At 37.8% G+C, this 21,881-nt stretch overlaps 1 protein-coding gene across 1 annotated transcript; it reads right to left on the bottom strand.

Annotated features, from left to right (window-relative positions):
• On the bottom strand, positions 191–20,688 carry TMEM207 (transmembrane protein 207). The gene is made up of 5 exons (XM_005675121.3): positions 20,494–20,688; positions 18,611–18,648; positions 9,136–9,180; positions 7,918–8,060; positions 191–460 (listed from the first exon to the last, which is right to left on the bottom strand). The coding sequence occupies exons 1-5, from the start codon at positions 20,566–20,568 to the stop codon at positions 312–314; spliced, it is 450 nt and encodes a 149-aa protein (XP_005675178.2). The 5' UTR covers positions 20,569–20,688; the 3' UTR covers positions 191–311.

The raw sequence follows: 21,881 nt of genomic DNA, 5'->3' as shown, positions 1-21,881 counted from the left end.
CATGTACACCCATGGCAGATTCATGTCAATGTATGGCAAAATCAATACAGTATTGTAAAGTAAAATAAAGTAAAATTAAAATTAAAAAAAAAGAAACTTGATTAGGAAGATAAAATTATAAAACAACAGTGACAAAACAAGCGTGCACTATTTGACTACAGAAACATCTCCATGCCCAAAATTCTTTTCTTATATTCATTTATTTGTCCTTTTTAAGACTACATTAACTGATCTCCAGGAATTCTCACCAAGTGAAAGAATTGTTCCTAAATTATATGTTTTGGAATTTTAAATATTTCTGATCATTTCAATTAGCGATCTAGGTCTGAACTCGGCTTGATTTTAATTTCTTCATATGGAGGCGGGGGGCCTAAAACTCCAAAACAGGGAACACGAAACAGTTCAGGGTTTTGAGTGTGAAGGTGCATTCCAACAGTTGGAGTCACAGCTGCTTCTGTCCCTGGAAAGAGAAAGGTGGAGGCATAATCTTTCTAGTCAGCATAAAACAGAAGCACATGAGCTGCCTAATAAAATCTGGCATTTCTTGGATCACTGGAGCGACTGAAAATTATTTGTACCCTTGAGAAAAAATTTACAATCATCTCACTCTCTGCTGTGATATTTTAATCATTATAGGAAGAAAATTTGCTCTCATGCACCGATTAGGCCATCATTGACTAAGCCATCAAGAAGCATTTACAATTTAACAGCTGAAACGAGAAGAAATATCCCTTTTGGTAGATCAGAAGACAAGATTCCTGTAAACACTAATGGCATTTTAGTTAATGCTCCCATCATGAGATATGCAATCACACTAGAAACATTAAAGTATTACATCTGAACCTCATTCTTTCATGTGTATGTTCTGTAAACTGCAACTAATGCAATTAATTAATTTCAACATTTGTCGATGATGCATAGTAAAAATATTAAGTTGTGAAAAGTTTGTAATTAAAGTATATACATACAATAAGCAAAAAGCATTCTCAAATTTTAAATTTTGAAATTAAATGTCTTGACTTAGATTATGCACACTACAAACCATCCAATATAAAAGACATGCATTTTCTTCCTTAAACTGATCACCTTGAGAGATTATGCACTTATTCCAATAGGTTTTTGGGAAATCTTTTATTAGTATTGGCTTGAAAGACTGCTTTAGAGTCACACAGGAAATCAATAGTAATACTTTATAGTCATTTATCTATATTGTTTTCCTTTTTTTCTCAAGGTCTTTACCTTTCTGGGAATAATTTGACTGCTTCTTCCCAAATCAATGTCATAATATAAATTCATGTCAGCCATAAATTCACCTTTAAAGAAGAAATTACACCCTTAAACTAACCTTTGACTGCTTTTGTGTATTAAAATGAATTGTAACACTATCATGTCCATTCATTTTCATGTTGTCTCTGGCTGCTTTTTCTACTATAATTGCAGAAATTAGTAGTCCCCATAGAGATCATATGCTTGCAAAGCCAAACATATTTCTTGTCTGGACTTTAATACAAAAAGTTTGATGACCCCTTCCTTAAAGGATTAAGATTCTAAACCATCAAGGAGATTTCAAAGAACAAGCCACAGTTATTAAAATGACTCCAAGAGTAGTTACATAAAAGGCAATAGCTGTATCAGTGGAATCCATATGTAAATTAATAAAAATTATTGTTTTGGAGTGCATTTTATTTATTTAGAATCATGAATTTCCATATATTTGTATTTACTTTATTTTGTATCTCACTGGTTCACAGGACAAAGTACAATAATTTAAATATTAATGTAATATGTAAAGAGTGGAGCCATATGTAGAATATAAATCTCACCTGCTGGTTCAACACTTTCCTTAAGGAGTTAATTTATTTAATTGGATAACCTAACGCTAACTTATTACACGTTTTTATACCTCAGCTTGCTGTTGTGCAATATCTGTAAAACCAAGGCTAAATGAATGTAACATGCTTAAAACAAAGCCTGACATGCATTAAAGTTGACTGTCACTATTATCATAGTGATATTAGCATTTTGTTGTTGTTCTTGTTTAGTCGGTTAGTCATGTCCAACTCTTTTGGACCCCAAGGGCTGTAGCACACCAGGCCTCCCTGTCCATCACGATCTCCAGGAGTTTGCTCAAACTCATTGAGTCAATGATGTCATCCAAATGTCTAATCCTCTGTGGCCCCCTTCTCTTCCTGCCCTCAATCTTGTCCAGCATCAGAGTCTTTTCCAATGAGTTGGCTCTTCTCATCAGGCGGTCAAAGTATTATCATTAGCATTATTATTATATATGAAGAACTGTACTATGCTAGGAGTATGCATGCATTTTCCTTTATTGACAGTAATATTTCCCAAACTTTCTTATTTTAATGTTTAAATAATGATTTAATCATTATCCTTATTAAGGTTAATGGCACAGAGATTACTGAATGAGAACTTTCTTATTAAAAACAAAACTTTCTTGTGGTTAGAGCCTTGAATATTTAGGTTTAGAATGATGTAGGCTAGTCCAAATGTCTTGGTAAAAAGAGTTAACACTGGCAGAGTGGACTTGCCTCAGTATTTCCCTCCTTTGTGGATACAATTAGTAAACACTGCCCATTTTCCGGATGAACTGCTTCCAGCAAATCCAAAACAAAGTCAGAGGTAACTTGGCTATCATTGTATCTGGAGTGGTTGACCAGGTTTATTCAAAATAATTATTAGCTTGAATTTATATCCACCAGGGTCTTTATTAGTGTCATGCTCCAGGCAGCAAGATATTGACACTTGCTCTTTATGTTAGAAAAGGTTTAGTATTATTTCCTTACTACAGATTTGCCCATTGCTCTTAAACTTATGAAAACCATAGAGTATTTATATCATAAACAGAATTAAGCTCAGAGAGCTTTTGTAAAATTGAACACATGTCACTTCTCAATTTTTTTTTCAAAGCATGTTTAATGTGATTGGGAGGGAAACAGGCATTATTTTTACCTTTTGGCAAATTAGGAACCTGAGAGAGCTCAGTTAAAAATGCCTACAAAAATCCTATGATTTTGACAGCTATTGGTGAAGATAACAGTTTGTTGTTTGATTTTGTAAAACCAATACAGTCACTGCTAATTTTTTATACCCGGAGTTCAGATTCCCCAAGTCATTAGGAGTCACTCTAATGGACTTGATTCTTTTGAAAATGCCTTTCTTTTTCTTTCTGTTCTGTATCCTTTTTTATATCATTCTGTTCTTTCACATGGGGGTGACTAAGATTGCCTGAATTTGAGTCACCATTCTACCGTCTACTCTGTCCCTAATCTCTGCCTTTGTTTCCTCATTTTCAGTGTTCAGAATGACAGTGAACTGTTCATGGAGCTGTGAAAGTGAAGTCGCTCAGTCGTGTCCGACTCTTTGCGACCCCGTGGACTGTAGCCCACCAGGCTCCTCTGTCCATGGGATTCTCCGGCCAAGAATACTGGAGTGGGTTGCCATTTCCTTCTCCAGAGGATCTTCCCGACCCAGGGGTCGAACCCAGCTCTCTTGCATGGCAGGCAGACGCTTTAACCTCTGAGCCACCAGGGAAGATGAAAGGAAGAATAAGTGAGATGAGAAATGTCAAGGAGTAGCCCAGAACATGACACATGATAAGTGCTCAATAAACATGAGTCGTTACCATCATCATGCCCATCCATGACAGCTTGTGAAAGACTCTCATTCCTTTCCCACAATGAGTCTCAGAATACTTACATGTAGAACACAAGGCATAGGAAAATGACATTTCAAAAAGCATTCCTAAATAAGATAGGACTCTGGGGGAGGGGAGGAGAGAGGAGAATAGAGTATGTAAGGACCAGCTTCTTGCCTGACTGCCCAGTCCCTCCTCCCCTTCCCAAATTGGAGCATTCACATTTAATCATTGCTAGAAGACTAGTATTTCTATTTGCCCTGAAATAATAAAAAGGTAAGATTACTTCTGAAACTGCAGAAGAAATGGAACCAGGGAGATTGAATAGCTGAAATGCAGCATTATCCAGGAGATCAGCCCAAGGAGGAGCCAAGCCAGGATGAGTGTCTCAGGAGAGGTGTCTCTGCTTCTCCTCTAGCTCTTTTTTCTTCCTTTTCTCCTCCACTTCCTTGACTCTATTCTGGTCCTCCTCCTCCTCTTTCTCTAGCAATACCTTCTCTTCCTCCTTACCCTCTGCTGAAGTATCAGAGGAATTAATTCTTTTATTGGTGCACAAAGAGCTTCATCATAACATGTTATGACATGGAAACATTAGACCTTTTCAGAGGGGAAGGAAATCAAATCCGAACCCTGAGTCAACATAGAATTGTGAAAAGGCATGATTATTGGTTTGGAAGATTCTCTCGAGGCCTTGGTGTTTGGCTGAGATTCCTAAGGACTTTTCCAGACAGAAGTCTCATCACTGTGATGGGCTGAACTGGTAAGGCCTTCCTTAAACACATTTTACAAGGATTCCTGAGCCAAGTATTTTCCTTCCTCTTTTTATTATTTCTAATCAAGATAATTGACAACCAGAGTCATGTAATATTGTCAAGAATTGCCAGTGAGAAATTTCCCATTTTATATATTTGAACATCAGTAAAGCTCACTCTACTCCAGCCTCTGATAGTCAGTCAAAATTCTCTTTGCTCTTCTCATCTGAGGGCAGATTTCATGGGATCTTGAACGTCAAACCTCTGACCCTCAGGTCAGAAGTGCAGAGCTTTTTAAACTAATATATTCAGCAGAATATGGTAATAACATGAAATAAATTTTGAGGAAATAAAATGAAAGTCTTAGAGGAACCTGGGGCTTATGTATAAAATCTCGTTTCATCATTGAAATGCTTTAAATGACTTATTTCCTACATTCTATATTCAGGAGGGAAGTCCTATCTGCCCCCTTTTGATCAAGGAGTCCAGGAACCTTATTTCATATTCTAATATGTCACCAGTAGTTTGCAAACGAGTTCTCATTTTCCTCTCCTGCTTCTGAATAGTGGCTACAGGGAAGACTCAGAAGTACAAACTCATAACCTGCAGTGTAGATGGGAAAACCCAGCAGTAGTGGACTTAGCTCCAACCTGGGAGCACAAACTTTTGTGGGACTTTGGAGGCAAAAGCTGTGGTTTGGCCCTTACTTCCCTCTCAGCAATAAAAAGATCCTTTAGTATTTCCCTCATTTCTCTTTTGGAGAGTACCTCCTTTTAAGGAAATATTAGATAGGGAGGATATTTGTCTGGAGAAGTCAAAGTATAATGAGAATTCAGTGGAGAAAGGAAATTTGGTGTGGGTCTGGGTGTCAGATTGCCTTATAATATTAGCTCCCTGGAGTTTAATTCCAGAAATTACTAGTTAAGAAGAGGTGACGGGGGGCTTCTGTGGTGGCTCAGGGGTAAAGAAGCCACCTACAATGCAGAAGATGCGAGTTTGATCCCTAGGTTGGAAGGTCCCCTGGAGAAGGAAATGGCAACCTGCTCCAGTGTTCTCTTTTGGGAAATCCCATGGACAGAGGAGACAGGCGGGCTACAGTCCATGGGGCTGCAAGAGTCAGACATGACTTAGCGATTAAACCAACAAACCAATGACTAGAGATCCCAGAGAATACCACTTCCTGAACTATTTGTGTTTTGTTTTGGAGAGGAAAAATAAGAATGGCAAGAAGCGTAAGTCTGGGAGCCACATCCACATCAAAGACGATGTGAATGGTGATTCTCTACCTATATAGCCACCCTGAACATCCATAGGACAGGATGGGAGACAGGCAGTGGGTGGGAAAATCACCATAGGTGAGGACAGAAATAAACCAAAAGAGGCAACTGAATGTGTTCTCTACAATGGACATCAACAGAAGTGAACTTGGTAATGCCATTTAATGTGAAAAAGAGTTTAAATGTTTTTGCAAAATACAAGAGTGAAGGCTACACCCCAGAGATTAAGAAGGAAAAGATAGAATGAGGAAGAGAATGAGGAAGGAAATGAGGGTTCTGGACAGCGAAACTCACCACTGAGGAATCACCCAATGGAAACATCTGGCGGTTCAAGATATAAGGCTGTGGTTAGTGCCCAGGAATGAGGTGACTAGCTCTGTGTGTGTGTGTGTGTGTGTGTGTGTGTGTGTGTGTGTGTGTGAGTGTTCTGTTTCTCAGTCGTGTCTAATCCTTTGCCATGTGTGCCCTATGTAACTTTTCATTGCTCATTATTCTCAATTCTGGAAAATTTGGAGTATATTAGTTGACCTGCAACAGAGATTTAAGGAGTATATTTATACAGCAGAGTGAGAAAAATAGATAACATCCTCTAGAGGAAGTAATAGCCACTTCTCTGAGTTGGTATTTTAAGAATTAGAGATGGTATCTGTGAAACCCCTGACCTAGTGCCTAGTACTTTGTCAGTGTAAATAAAATTGTGAAGCTTTATCGCAGTCTTGACTCCTTTTATCACAGTCTTGACTCCTTTTATCACATTCATACCTGTCAGGGAAGTTCAGAAAATTCAAAAGCATGTATGTAAACCATCATCCAGGAAATATAAAAATATTAGATAAATGGGGATTTAACTGTGGCACATAAACTGCCTGAAAAGTTGTAACAGTATAACTGGGTAGCTTATTTATCAAAAATTAAAAACAGGTTTTTGTTTTGTTTTAACGCTTCAGAGTGAGAGGATGGCTAAGAAGACCAGTGCAGATTCCCCTCTGCAGTCGCTCAGGTCAAGGTGGAAGAAACGTAGTTGTGTTTACTGAATACCTCTTGTTAGATAAAGAGAAATAGGCCAATGTGACCACGTTGATCCCCTTGACCAACATATTCTGCTTGAAGTTCAGTGACCCTATTTCTCTATACATTCAGTGGAAAGTGCTGCTGATTTTAGAAGAAAACGCTATTTTCACTGGAGACTTTAATTATCCTTTCCTAAAAAATCATTTTTCAAATTAACAATGTGTTTCCCTATTAAATAATAACTTAAAAAAATTAACAGTGAATCCAATCACTAAATCTTAATACTGAGTTTTGAGATTAAAACACTTCAGTTTATTTTTAACCCACTTCCTATTTAGCTGTGAGTTTTTCCAGGACATCTCCCACTCTCTCTATTGAAAATCTTATGCTGACCCAAGTATTTGAAGGGCAGCTGTTAGTTTCTACCACTCTAGAGGTAACTGTAATATACAATGTAGTGCCTTAGAAGGAAAATCTCATAACAGACAATCTCTGGATGAGGACAATGCTTAACACGAAGATATAAACTGTCAATTGTCACCTCTCAGAAATCACAAAACTGTCATTTTTCTACTTAAAGCTGAGGCTGGAGATTACAAATAACTCAAGACCACAATTTTCTCCATTTCTTACCTCTTAATGCACACTAAAAATAATAGAAAGACAGGTTTGGGAGTGGGTGTGGGGAGCAGGAAGGATCAGGAGACTGCCAATGTGTCTGGAGAGAAAGGACATGAGTCCTGGCACTCACTCACACAATCCAAAGTATTTCAGGCTCTGCACTGGAAGCAGACAATCTGAAAAGCGTTATTCGATATTATTGCAGGTAAGTGAGGCATGGCAAGCTTTGTAAATGAACACAAGGTGACAGATGGACATCAAAAGCCCAGAGATACGCTTCTGTACCTGAAACCCTGCTTTCACCTGGAGTGGCCAGCCCTGTGTACCTTTTCCCTTCTGCTTGTTGACTGAATGTTTAGGTTTAGGTTCTGTTCTCATACTCAGCTCTGAGTCACTCCCCCAGGACACAATTTTTCTTTTTTTGGAGTCTTCTTCTGAAGTTTTCTCATTTAGACTCTCTCCCCAGTGCGTGCCTTTGAGTCCTCAGTAAACTATATCTTGTTCTATGTTTACAAATTTGTTTTTCATAGATTAACTTTTCAACTCACACAAAACTATAAGGTTTCCAAAGAGGACATCTAGAAGTGTGTAAACAGCTTACCGTAAACGGAGTCCAAGTCTCCAACAGCAAAAACAGCCATGGTGCGTCTTTGGGGACCATTTTTGAGTCTCCTCAGGCAGCACTGGAGGCAGAAGATCACTGTTCCACAGAGAAGAGCCACCAGGAAAATCAGCAGCAAGAACCTGACGCCAGAGAAAGCAGGGGAGGACTGAGATGGAACATGTCTCAAGGTTAAGAGCTCCTGCTACTTCCTGGAAAGGTGCAAAAACTCAGCAAGCCTGGCTGTAAGGAATCTGTGAGGCCAAGTTCCTTAAACAAACCCCTATCATCTCTCATACATTTTCACCGGCTCTGGAATCTTCTCTGAGCCCAGAGTGAGGCAGTCTTGCCAGGTAATCTTAATTGTTTCCTCTTTAGAAATTGGAGATTTGTTCAAAGGAGCAGCATTTTAATTCCTTACATTCATCCATTATTGCTTCCATTCAGTTATCCAGTCATTCATTCAACTAGTGTGTGTGTAAGTATGTATGTGTGTGTGTGTGTGTGTGTGTGTGTGTGTGTGTGTGTGCACTCTCTCAGTCAGATCTGACTCTTTGTGACCTCATGGTCTATAACCCAACAGGTTCCTCTGTTCATTGAATTTCCCATGCAAGAATACTAGAGTGGGTTGTCATTTCCTACTCCAGGAGATCTTCTCAATCCAGGGATCAAACCCACGTCTCTTGTGTCTCCTGCTTTGGCAGGCAGATTCTTTACCACTGCACCACCTTCTAGAATGTAAGTGACCAAATAGATTTTAGATGTTGGAGGTGGGGATTCAAAGGTTGACAAGACAGGGTTTCTGTCGTTGAGGAACTAACCACTAACTGCAACGTTTAGTTTGAAAAACACAGAAGCCAAGATTTAGAAATTTATAACAACTTTTTTTTTTTTTTGTCTTATCCTGAATGTTTAAGGCGAGAACTAAAATCGGTGGATAGGTCATTTTGAAAGATTTCAGGAGAAAGATTTCACCTTTAAAAACAGCCAACTTGGGAATAAACTATCATTCTTAAAAATAGTCAGTTCCCTGTCATAGGAAGTGTTTAAGTAAACACTGGCAAATGACCTGAAGCTGATGTTTCTATGTATCTTAATCCACATGATCCCTAAAGTGTTCTTAAGCTGTATGATTTCATATGCTATCTCAATTATTTAGGAAAAGGGGTATGTATATACCACCAAAGATTTTATAGCACAAATTGAGGATGTCCTTACCAGATATACCAGCCATTTGTGTAATGATCTTTAGAGTTTATGCACCTGGTGATAAAGGAAGAGCAGTTAGTGCTGGATCTCTAGATTGACAAAGCTTATTCTTCTGGACCACAGTATTTGTTCTGACCACACCTGTTTCCCCCGCGATCACCTGGTCACTGTACACCCCAGCATAATTAAACAAATATTTACTGTATGTCCACTTCATTTAAGGCAGTGAGAATACAGCTAATTGTGAATCTGTCAGACACAGACAGATAATTGCACTGTAATAGGGTTGATTCTAGAGTTATGAATACTGTTGCGCATTGAGAAGGTGGTAGTAACTACTTTTCAGAACTAACATGTTATCAGTTCAGTTCAGTTCATTTGTTCAGTCGTGTCTGACTCTTTGCGACCCCATGAATCGCAGCATGCCAGGCCTCCCTGTCCATCACCATCTCACGGAATTCATTCAGACTCACGTCCATTGAGTCGGTGATGCCATCCAGCCATCTCATCCTCTGTCATCCCCTTCTCCTCCTGCCCTCAATCCCTCCCAGCATCAAAGTCTTTTCCAATGAGTCAACATGTCATAGGTATTAAGTATTAGGTAGATAACTGTTCCAGTATTCTGTTTATTCAGCAACTTAGAATTCTTTAGAATGCAAATTCTCCAGGGAAAGTTCATGATCTCTATTAACCTTTAATATCTTCGTAAGGAATAGCAGGCCTATAACCTGGTTGAAAGTGAAAGTCAAAGTCAAAGTCAGTCAGTCATATATGACTCTTTGAGACCCCATGGACTGTACAGTCCATGGAATTCTCCAGGCCGGAATACTAGAGTGGATAGCCTTTCCATTCTTCAGGGGAAGTGACGGAGGTTAAAGTGTCTGCCTCTAATGCGGGAGACCTGGATTCGATCCCTGGGTCGGGAAGATCCCCTGGAGAAGGAAATGGCAACACCCTCCAGGATTCTTGCCTGGAGAATCCCATGGACAGAGAAGCCTGGTGGGCTACAGTCCATGGGGTCGCAAAGAGTCGAACACAACTGAGCGACTTAACTAACTTTAATTTCCCAACCCAGGGATTGAACCCAGGTCTCCCACATTGCTGTCAGATTCTTTACCAGCTGAGCCACAAGGAAAGCCCAAGAATACTGGAGTAGGTAGCCTATCTCTTCTCCAGTGGATCTTCTGGACCTAGGAATAAAACCGGTGACTCCTGCATTGCAAGCAGATTCTTTACCAACTGAGCTATGAGGGAAGCCCAATAACTTGGTAGGATAAAGAAATTATAATAAAAGGAAAATGAGTGTGTGTGGTCACACATACCATTTACCAAGGAGTTAGAAGTTGATTTTCAGGATAGTCAAACTATTTGTGTATCTAGGCAGAATTCAATCATTCTTGAATTAACATTTAAAAGGTGGTACAAAGCCAAAGTCCACAGTGCAATTTTCAGGAGGTTTAACTCCCCAGGGAAAGACATTTAAGTGCTATTCATTTTAGAGCCCCTTTTCACGTCAGACACGTGTACTGAATGTATGTTTACTGAGGAACCTTTTTCACACCCTGGTGTAGATGCTGCTGTTAAAGTATTCTGAGATTAAACAGTGGAAAACTGTTCATCACAGCCTGGTAACTTCTGAGATGAGCTATGCTTAATCATCGTTGTTAAAATAACACTCAATACTTTTCAACTTGAAAGCATTCATAAATGTCAGCTAATTTATTGCTCTCAGCATCTCTAAGGAGGCAGTGTGTCATGTTTATCATTATACTATTCAGAAATTACTTTTAACACATGTGAAGTGTCAATTTAAAATTTTTATTGCAAATGTTTAAGAGAAAAGTCAAACTTAAACAACAAGAATTTTGGCAGAGGAGCACCTAGAGGGTTTAGCCAAGTACATAAGTTCAAATGACAGAGGGAGAAAAAGGGAACTGAAGTATGAGTTTAAAAAGCATCCTAAGAAAAGAGATCAATCAAGGATTTTACAAATAATTAATGGCACATCCTTGTAAAGAAATATTATCCATTCATCAAAGAGAATATAGATTATATTTAAAATGAAAGCTTTGTTAAATAAAATAATACAAAGATCTCAGTTCTACTTTGTATATTTTCTTTTGCACAAATACACTGATTTCACTAACTAGGTATTATATAGTTAGTACATATAGATGTGGGGCTTCCCTGATGGCTCATATGATAAAGAATCCACCTGCAATGCAGGGGACTCCAGGTTGAATCCCTGGGTAGGAAAGATACCCTGGAAAAGGGAATGGCTACCCAATCCAGTATTCCTGTTTGGACAATTCTATGAACAGAAGAGCCTGGTGAGCTACAGTCCATGGGGTCAAGTATACACCAAGTTACTAAAAATACCTGCTTCGTTTGAAGATGGTATTGTGAGGCACTTAATATTTTCAACATTTCTATATTCTTTGAATTTTTGTAATGTACATGTATCACTTTTGTAACCATAAATTTTATAAATAGTTTATTATATATATATATATAAATAAATATATAAGTATAAATAGTATATATATATATATATATATATATATATATATTGCTTCTCGGCCTTTTGGCTAAGATCAAGTGGTGGCTCAGACAGATGGAAAGCGTCTGTCTACAATGTGGGAGACCTGGGTTCGATCCCTGGGTCAGGAAGTTCCCTGGAGAAGGAAACAGTAACCCACTCCAGTACTCTTGCCTAGAAAATCCCATGGACGGAGGAGCCTGGTGTCCATGGGGTCGCAAAGAGTTGGACATGACTGAATGACTTCACTTTTTCCACATATATATATATATATATATATATATAATTGAATGTAGTATCTCACTTTAAAAATATGTGTAGGAAAATTTTCTTGGTGTCTTGATCCAATAATAGAGCACAAGAGTCTTGGTTTTCAATCTTGAAATGTAAGCTTATAACCAGAGAGAATGGATTGTCTCATCTTCCTCTATGTATAAAACTCTGCTTCTCTTCTTACGTTTAAAAATAGATCATATACTTATTGAAATGCCAACTCTAAATATTAACTACCTCATTTCATTTCTTAGTTCTAATATTTGAGCCAATTAATATTTTTCAAGTGCTACCAATTATCCAAACTTATTTACTTTACTTCCTCTTTCTGACCCTGTGCACACATTGTTGAAGTTACTAATAGCAATAAAATGGTCAGAAAGCAGTTAGCTGGAGAAATGCAAAGTGATCATAAGATTTCACAATTGCAAGCTCCTTTGGGATCACTTATTTCACCCTTAGGATTTTTTCATTGTGCATTGTGATTTTTCACTGTGGGAAAATAAGTGGGAAGGTCACTAGCTGACCAAAGAACTTAAATTAGAATATAGGTCTTTTCACTCCCTCCCTACCATCGTTTCCATGTCTTTCTCAAGTTTAATTTTTAAACAGTAGCAATATTTTAAATACTCAAATTTAGGTGCAAGATCTTCAGTGTAGGAAAAGTTACAGTTTCTTAAACAAAGTTGTTACTCAGAGATTTATTTCAGTTCAGTTCAGTCGCTCAGTCTTGTCTGACTCTTTGCGACCTCATGAACCACAGCACGCCTGGCCTCCCTGTCCATCACCAACTTCCAGAGTCCACCCAAACCCATGCCCATTGAGTCAGTGATGCCATCCAGTCATCTTATGCTCTGTCGTCCCCTTCTCCTCCTGCCCTCAATCTTTCCCAACATCAGGGTCTTTTAAAATGAGTCAGCTCTTTGCATCAGATGGCCAAAGTACTGAAGTTTCAGCTTCAACATCAGTCCTTCCAATGACCACCCAGGACAGATCTCCTTTAGGATGAACTGGTTGTATGTCCTTGCAAGGAGATTTATTTATGCTTAGTCAAATTCAGATGAGAATGTCAAAAAGAAAAAAATGCAGGAGAAATTAGAGCAGATTGTAATTTTTAAGGAAGACATTTTCAATAACCAGAACCTTCTAGAAGTAGGTGTCACCATATACAAAAGTAAGCTCATATAGATTAAAGACCTAGATGTGGGACTGGACACTATAAAACTCCTAGGGAGAAACATAGGCAGAATCCTCTCTGACATAAATCACAGCAATATCTTTCTTGATCCACCTCCAGAATAATAGAAATAAAAACAAAAATAAACAAATGAGAACTACTTAAACTCAAAAGGTTTGCACAGCAAAGGAAACAATAAACAAAACAAAAAAAGAAAACCCACATATTGGGAGAAAATATTTGAGAATGATGTGACAGAAAATGGATTAATCTCCAAAATGTACAAACAGTTCATGATGCTTAACAGCATCAAAACATCCTAATAAACAAATGGGCAGATGATCTAAACAGACATTTCTCCAATATAGATGGCCAAGAGGCACATGGAAAGATGTTCAACATTCATATTATTAGAGAAATGCAAATCAAAACTACAATATCATCTCATACCAGCCAGGATGGTCATCATCAAAAAGTCCACAAACAATAAATGCTAGAGAGGGTGTAGAGAGATGGGAACCCTTCTACACTGTTTGTGGAAATGTAAATTGGTACAGCCATTATGGAGAACAGGATGGAGGTTCCTTAAAAAGTTAAAAATAGAGCTACTGTATGACACTGCAATCCCACTCCTGGGCATATATCCAGAGAAAAACATGATCCAAAAGGATATATGCTCATTGAATCACTGTTTACCATAGCCAAGACATGGAATCAAGCTAAGTATCCATCAAGAGACAAATGGTTTTAGAAGATGCAATTTATATACACAATGGAATATTATTCAGCCATAAAAAGAATGAAACAATGCCATTTGCAGCACCACGGATGGACTTAGAGACTGTCATACTGAGTGAAGTAAGTCAGACAGAGAAGGAGAAATATTGAATGACATCCTTTAAACACAGAATCTGAAAAGAAATTATATAAATGAACTTACTTACAAGAGAGACACAAAGATTTAGAGAATGAACTTATGGTTGCCAGAGGGAAAGATGAGGGAAAGGGATAGTTATAGATTTAGGGATAGACATGTAAACTTTGTTATATTTAAAATGCATAACCAACAAGGACCTACTGTATAGCACATGGAACTCTGCTCAATGCTATGTGTCAGCCTGGATGGAAAGGAAGCTTGGGGGAGAATGGATACATGTATATGTATAGCTGAGTCCTTTTGCTGTTCACCTGAAACTATCACAATATCGTTAGTCAGCTATACCCCCCATACAAAATAAAAAGTTTAAAAAAGAAGTAGGGGTCAAGGGAGATAATTCTTGTCCCTTTCAGAACAACTAGTGTCCTACTGTGATGCGTGGAGAGGATTCCTGCTCTGTAAGGACAACAATTATCTCCTTTGACACCTACTTCTCTTTTAAAATACTTCTTATTTGGGGATATAGCCAATCTTAATTTTCTTTTCAGTGCTGAGAATCTGTGGACCTAAGATTAATTACAAATTCATTAATTTGATAAATAGAAGAAAAGCTCAGAGTTGTTCCATTGGCTCCTCTACTAGAATTATTCATAATTTCCTATGCGAGGCATTTTTCTAAACCAACAGTTATATAATTTCATAAGAATTAACTCACTTTCAAACTTAAAATTCTATCAAGTAGTATCACACTGTTGTAATTCTCACTTTACAATTGAGACAATTCAGTCATAAAGAGGTTAAGTAACTTGTCCATGATAACCTAGTTAGAAGGGCCGGAGGCAGCCTGTAAACCCAAATGGTCTGGCTCTGGAGCCCATGTTTCTCTTACTACCATGCAGCACTGCAGCTGGGAATAGTAAAAGTCAGTTCTAGCCTCATATTGCTGCGTGGCACTGCCTGAGTGCATTCAATATCCCATGTTACAAAATGTTTCAAGAAAATATTAAAAATAGAAAAAAAAAAGTGAGACCTCAGATAGTATCAGACAAAAGGAATAAGCCAGAGGGAGATCAGTTTGTAAACTGAATGTAGTAAATCCTGTATATAAAATTAGAACTCAGCTTCAGATCTGGTTTAAACTTTCTAGCAGTTAATAGGATAAAAGAGAGAATTGGTAATGTAGTATTCTCTAAAATTAATAAAAACAGGCAACATTATTCACCACACGCACAAATATATCTGATATAGTTATTCCCTTCTTCAGGGGATCCTCCCAATCCAGGGATCAAACCTGGCAGATTCTTTACCATCTGAGCCACCAGGGAAGCTCCAGAGAAATGAGAGACAAATTCAAACTATGGCGCTTCATAAATAGGCTGTGTTTAACAACAAGAGCAATGTTTTTCATAGTACTCTTAGAATGTAAACACAATAACAAATTTCATGGGTCCTTTTTGTAAAGATCATCCTTAACAAAAAGCTAGAATCCAATTTAGCTACAATAATTTGGGGGAGTGATGGGTGCCTAATCGTATCACCCAGAGACTAGTGACCTGACCTAATTAATTTCAGGGTGGTAAATTGTACAGTCACCGAAAGGATGGATGGATTGTGCATCCCTCAGGTATGTTACCAGATGTGTAATTTTATCTACATATTGGATACATAGTGTGGTCCGTGGTGAAAATCTCAGGCTCAGGTGTCATTTGTGAGCCAGATCGAAGCTCTGCCTTTTACTTGCTTACTTTTGAGCAAAATACTTAACTTCCCTAACTCAGTAATATGGCAGACTATCATCAGCAATGTATTTATGTAATTAATTTACAGAATGCTTATGGCTTTAGTTATGTTTCATTAAATACCCATTTTTGCATGCACATGCACATCAATATATTGGTTATTTCTGGGAAAAGGGAAGATTAAAGGTATAATTATGCAAAGGGCCTCTGTCATGTTTTATTCCATACATTAAATTACTTACAATATCTAAATTATATACAAAAGCTTAGCAATGTGCTGTTTCTAATAAATGCTATTATAAAAATAAATTGAGCAGATTTGATCAGAAAAAATTTGTCTTGTGTTTGAAAAACAATTTAAATAGAACTAATACTAGAAAATGAAGATCATGGCATCTGGTCCCATTACTTCATGGAAAACAGATGAGGAAACAGTGGAAACAGTGTCAGACTTTATTTTTTTGGTCTCCAAAATTACTGCAGATGGTGATTGCAGACATGAAATTAAAAGACGCTTACTCCTTGGAAAGAAAGTTATGACCAACCTAGATAGCATATTCAAAAGCAGAGACATTACTTTGCCGACTAAGGTCCATCTAGCCAAGGCTATGGTTTTTCCTGCGGTCATGTATGGATGTGAGAGTTGGACTGTGAAGAAGGCTGAGCACCAAAGAATTGATGCTTTTGAACTGTGGTGTTGGAGAAGACTCTTGAGAGTCCCTTGGACTGCAAGGAGATCCAACCAGTCCATTCTAAAGGAGATCAGCCGTGGGATTCCTTTGGAAGGACTGATACTGAAGCTGAAACTCCAGTACTTTGGCCACCTCATGCGAAGAGCTGACTCATTGGAAAAGACTCTGATGCTGGGAGGGATTGGGGGCAGGAGGAGAAGGGGACGACCGAGGATGAGATGGCTGGATGGCATCACTGACTCGATGGACGTGAGTCTGAGTGAACTCCTGGAGTTTGTGATGGACAAGGAGGCGTGCTGTGATTGATGGGGTCGCAAAGAGTCAGACACGACTGAGTGACTGAACTGAACTGAACTGAATACTAGATTCCCACAAACATCTTCTTGTGGAGACAAAAGATTTGAGATACTGTGTCTATTTTCAATACCTTCAGTATGTTTACTTACCTTCTACCAGCTCCCTACAAAATCAACCACTTTCTTACCTTCTCTGTCTTTATTTTCTGCTAATTTTCATTGTATCTGAAGCGGGGTTTTTTGTTTGTTTGTTTTTATCCAAAAGTATTAAACAATACTGATATTAAACAATGGGTATGTGCTCAGTAGTGTCCGATTCTTTGAAACCCAATGGACTGTAGTCCACAAAACTCCTCTGTTCATAGAATTTTCCAGACAAGAATACTGGAGGGGGTTTCCATGCCCTCCTCCCAAGAATCTTCCCTACCCAGAGATTGAATCTACATCTCCTGCATTGACAGGCAGATTCTTTACCACTGTGCCACTAGGGAAGCCACTAAATAATGACAAATATATTAATAACAGACATGCAAATACAAAATGATGTAGCCAAAAGTTTTGTACTTAAGTACCAGTTTAAGTCTGGTAGTTAATTTGTTACTTATCTCTCTTTGGGTCTCAATTCTTCACATGAGAAAAAGGCTAGTAGCCTCAGTGACTCTAAAGTTAGCATATAAAGTTCTCCAATACCATATTCTCCTGTCATGTTGATGATGGAGTTAGCTTCAACACTTATGATTTTTCCAATGAAGAATTTCTTAATTCTAATGGGTATTCCCTGGTTTCTCAGTAGTTAGAACTCCATACGTCCACTGCTGGGGGCCTATGTTCAATCCCTGGTTAGGAAACTAAGATCCTGCAAGCCGTGCAACATGATCAAAAAACAAACAAACAGTTTCATTATTTTAGTACTCTGGGTCAAAAGCAGAAGATGAAAGGGTAAGATGAAACAGCCACAAGGTCCAAAATTAAACAAACCAATAGTCAAAAGTCTGTTATGTCACCAACCCCAGAAGACAGAGGAAAAAGCAAGTCCAATATCAGTGCAAAGAAACAGCAGTGGAGAAACATGCAGTAACTGAAAGAGAGGCACATACTTAACAAGCAGATTATCAATAATGGGATGATCCACCAAAAACGGGTGAAGGATTCCAGTGCCAAGGAAAACATCCCACCCAGCATGGCCTCTTAATCTGGAGACAGGGCCCAAAGACCCCAGCCTGGAGGGTAACAATGATAATTAAAACAGCTAGTGGCAGTGAGGACTGCTCCCAGAAGAAGACAGCACTTGGCAGAAGTGATTTCTGACACTTGCACCAGTCTCAGTATGTTTCAGTTATCATTAATCAGCAACAGCTTTATTAATGACAGCCTCTCCCATTTCCAGAATAGAATTCTGAGAAGCATTAAGCCTATAGCACAAAAAAATGAGAAAATTGAGTCAATTATTTACATAACTTATATCAAAACACTTTGAAATATTATATAGGGTTATATCATTGTTTGCTTATATTTGAAACCAAATTAGCCAGAAAACTGTCTCCCATCTCTGTGTCTTAACATATGTGGATGCAGTCATAAAGGAAGACATGAACTTAAAGGACATCTAAAACCTCCAGGATGGAGAACACAGTGAGCAAAAGTACCTTGAAATCAACGAGGCCCCTTATTTTTATTTAACAAAGCTGACCACAATGAAAGTGCATCTTTTCTGCTTTTAGAAAAATGGAGCCATTTGCATTTAAAAGTAATGTACTTTTTTTTTTCTCTCTAGTAATTGTAATGATCATTTGAAACTCATTTTGTGCTTCTCAAATGACTTGGGACATTTTTAGTCTTCAGATTTTGAAAATGCTGAATAAAACTGTGGAGCTTCTTGTTATTTACTTACATTTCATTTTCTTCACATGGTGTGTCTGATAGCACCAACTGAAACACATGTTTAGAACAATAAAATCCAAACATTTCATCAGTCTGATCCTTTAATACAAACAATGCCTAGAGACAATGGGGGTTTATATCATTTCAGTTTTTTTTTTTAATTAAAAACTCCGTGGCAGAATCTATTGGTGCACAGAATTTTAATTGAAAAAAATCTCTGGGTAGATACTTCAGCTCAGCAGTGACAGGAGATATATATTGTGAGCCAGATTCTTATCCTACACATCACCAGAGGTGTGTGAAAACACTCTGTTTTGTCTATAGGCAGATTTTGCTTACTCTAAGGAGCTTTTGTGCAGCTTGTACTTTTGCTTTGTTTTCACATTTTAGCTAAAGGAAGGAGCGTCATTACTTGTAAATATTATTTTCACATGAAGGAATCAAATTCCCCACATGAAAACTGGGGTGAAGTCCATCCCATTAGCAATAGTGGATGTTAAATATATGCAGGAAGGAGTGATTTTTAACTGCTCAAAGGCTAAGGTCCACCGAGGCTCCATTGACCTTCTTGTTGAGATTTACGTTTCTCTGTTTATCAAAGAAGGAAGAGCTAATAACCTTGATTGCTTTGCTTTGAAAGACTCAAACCATAAGTATTCTAACACAATTATCTTAGTCCTCTGTGTTGAGTCTTCTAGGTTACAACAACACACATCACAGAGGAAAGAAAGTATTACTATCAAAAGGATTTGTTTGTATATTTGTTCTTCTACTGAACTGAGACCCTTTTCAAGCATAACAAGAAAAATCATTAAATGTCATTCATAGGCAGCCCCCGAAAGTATGTTAATGAGGTCAGTGAAGCTTTTATTTTCCTGGACCCTAAAATACAAATATCAATACAAGTAAGGAGTTAGAAAATTTAAAATCAAAGACGGGAATTTCATGCGCGATATCTTTTTTTCCCCCTTAATCCTGAGCTCATCTTCTTTAGCACTTCATATTTACTCCACCAAGCTTATCTGGCCAAAGAGATTTGTGGAGCTGCAGATGGAGCCATGAATTGGCCATCAGAGAGCGTGGTAATGAACAATTTATAAGCACAGAAAATGTGTTGTACTCTCTTTTGCTAGAATGCTGCAAATAGACTTGCATACTAACTGAGAGGAAAGTAAACACTCCTATTTTGTCCATAAAGAAAGTTTATTTATGAGTAGATGACATGATTTAGGATCTAGCTTAACAGATAAATGAAGACAGCATTTCATTCTTAAGTCAATTCCTAGTCTTGTGTGCTGTATCCCAGCAGGAAGTACACAGTGTGACATTATTGCCCCCTGACTTCCAATGTTAGGCTTTGGACTCATCATGAAATAGGGAGTCTTAACATATTTCAGACAAACCTTTCAGATACATTGCATTCAAGTAACACTGATACAGAAATGCAGATATTAGAATGATAGAGCAAAGAAATAAAAATAAACCCTAAGATGATTCCATCTGCATTTTTCAGTACTGAAAAGTCATTGAGCCTCAAGTATGGCTCAGGCAACAGTAAACCTGTCTTAATTTAATCCTACCATAGCATTTTATATCAATAGCATTGCTGATTTTTAAAAATGTTATGGCATAGCAAAGCTAAACAAAGATTAAATTGCATCATATTATTTCAGTAGCAATCAAATTAAATAAAGAAGACACAGGAATAATACCATGACCAGCTTTCTTTATCTTTAACCAGTAAATATAATTAGTCATATGATTTTGATAAGGCTTTCTTAAAGGAAATTTCTAAACATCAGAGGAGTTGTTACCCAAATCACAAATCTATTACAAATCAGATCCTTAGAGTAGTAGCTTTGAAAATTATTTCCCCAAAAGAGAGTTGGTTACCTGGAATAGTGGCAGACACAAGATTCCTGCTTTTGAGATCACTGAAGTATCACTTAAAAGTCTGGATCTCAACATACTTAAAGGACAAGCAGCTCAAGATAGCGGTTTGTCATCTACGTTTATCTCCGTCTTACTCAGAACTTGTTAACTTCTCCACAAGTCATGCTTCCTGCCAGAGTTGTCATTAATGCTGGCTCTTTGTGACTGGTTAAGTACATGCCAGGGGCAGGAATTTGAGGTGCAAGCTCACAGGTACTGAGAGTTCAAGGAATTTCGGTTTAAGGTCAGAATCTGATAATGTTTGTCAAGCCCTTAAAAGCCAGGGTTGGTCAGGCTGACCGTAAAACTAGCTGGCTGCAAAAATAACTTAAAACATTCAAGCACATGTTTTATTCCAGGGTACTTCTGGGTTTTTTGTTTGCTTGTTCTTCAGAACTTTTATTTGGAAAATTTATTTTGTTTTCCACCCTTTGTTGGCCCTCTTTTCTCTTCCTTTCCTATACATTATTTTCAGGCGCATGTCTAACCCAACCTTGGGTATAAAGCTTTCCCTGTGCATAATAGTTGCACCTTATTTTTAAACAGAGCATATTTCAGTATTTATTTAAATGAAATAACTCCAACCCAACCACAAACCAAAAAGTTTACAAAAATATCTAGGGAAGTGTTAAAAAAGAACAATAAAGTGTCATTAAACTACTATACATTAAGGCATTATAAAAGTATAAATATGTACAAAAATTGGTACTGACACATGTAAACAATAAGATAGATACAACAGAATAGCAAAGCATTGATTATTCAGTGGTGAAATTCTCACCTCTCATGCAGGAGACCAGGGTTTGATTTCCAGCTAGTGCAAAGTACGTAATTCCATTTTTTGGGGCTTCCCAAGTAGCTCAGTGGTAAAGAATCCACCTGCCAAAGCAGGAGACATGGCTTTAATCCTTGGGTCAGAAAGATCCTCTAGAGTAGGAAATGGCAACCCATCCCAATATTCTTGCCTGGAAAATTCCATGGAGAGAGAAGGCTGGCAGACTACAGTCCACGGGGTCACAAAGAATCAGATACAAGAATTCAGAACAAGATGTTGCAGTGCAAGCCCCAGCATAGTTCATGAAATCTAGTTCTAATTATAATATATGGATTCATTTATGATCACATACCTAAAGAGCACTAGAAACAATTCGGCTTCTTTAGTTATCTAAACTACTACTCTGAATTGGCCATTAAGGTACATGGATTAGTTGAGCTGCATCTGGACTGCTGAGCATGCAAGCACAGAGTATGAAACAGAATACAGATTTCAGAAATAAATTATTATAAACACAAAGATTTATCTCAGCTGTCATTTCAAACCAGTGAGGAACAGATACTATTTAGCAAAT

This window comes from Capra hircus, chromosome 1 (assembly GCF_001704415.2).
Source record: "Capra hircus breed San Clemente chromosome 1, ASM170441v1, whole genome shotgun sequence".
Taxonomy (NCBI): Eukaryota; Metazoa; Chordata; class Mammalia; order Artiodactyla; family Bovidae; genus Capra; species Capra hircus.
This window is presented reverse-complemented; position numbering and strand designations above follow the sequence as displayed.

What these genes read in the sequence shown, in the direction of transcription:
- TMEM207 (XM_005675121.3), bottom strand. Translation starts at nt 20,568, where the DNA reads ATGTTGAGATCCAGACTTTTAAGTGATACTTCAGTGATCTCAAAAGCA. An exon ending in TGTGTCTGCCACTATTCCAG is followed by an intron (nt 18,649 to 20,493) that starts GTAACCAACTCT and finishes CATGTGTTTCAG; the next exon opens with TTGGTGCTATCAGACACACC. An exon ending in ACAAATGGCTGGTATATCTG is followed by an intron (nt 8,061 to 9,135) that starts GTAAGGACATCC and finishes CTCTGGCGTCAG; the next exon opens with GTTCTTGCTGCTGATTTTCC.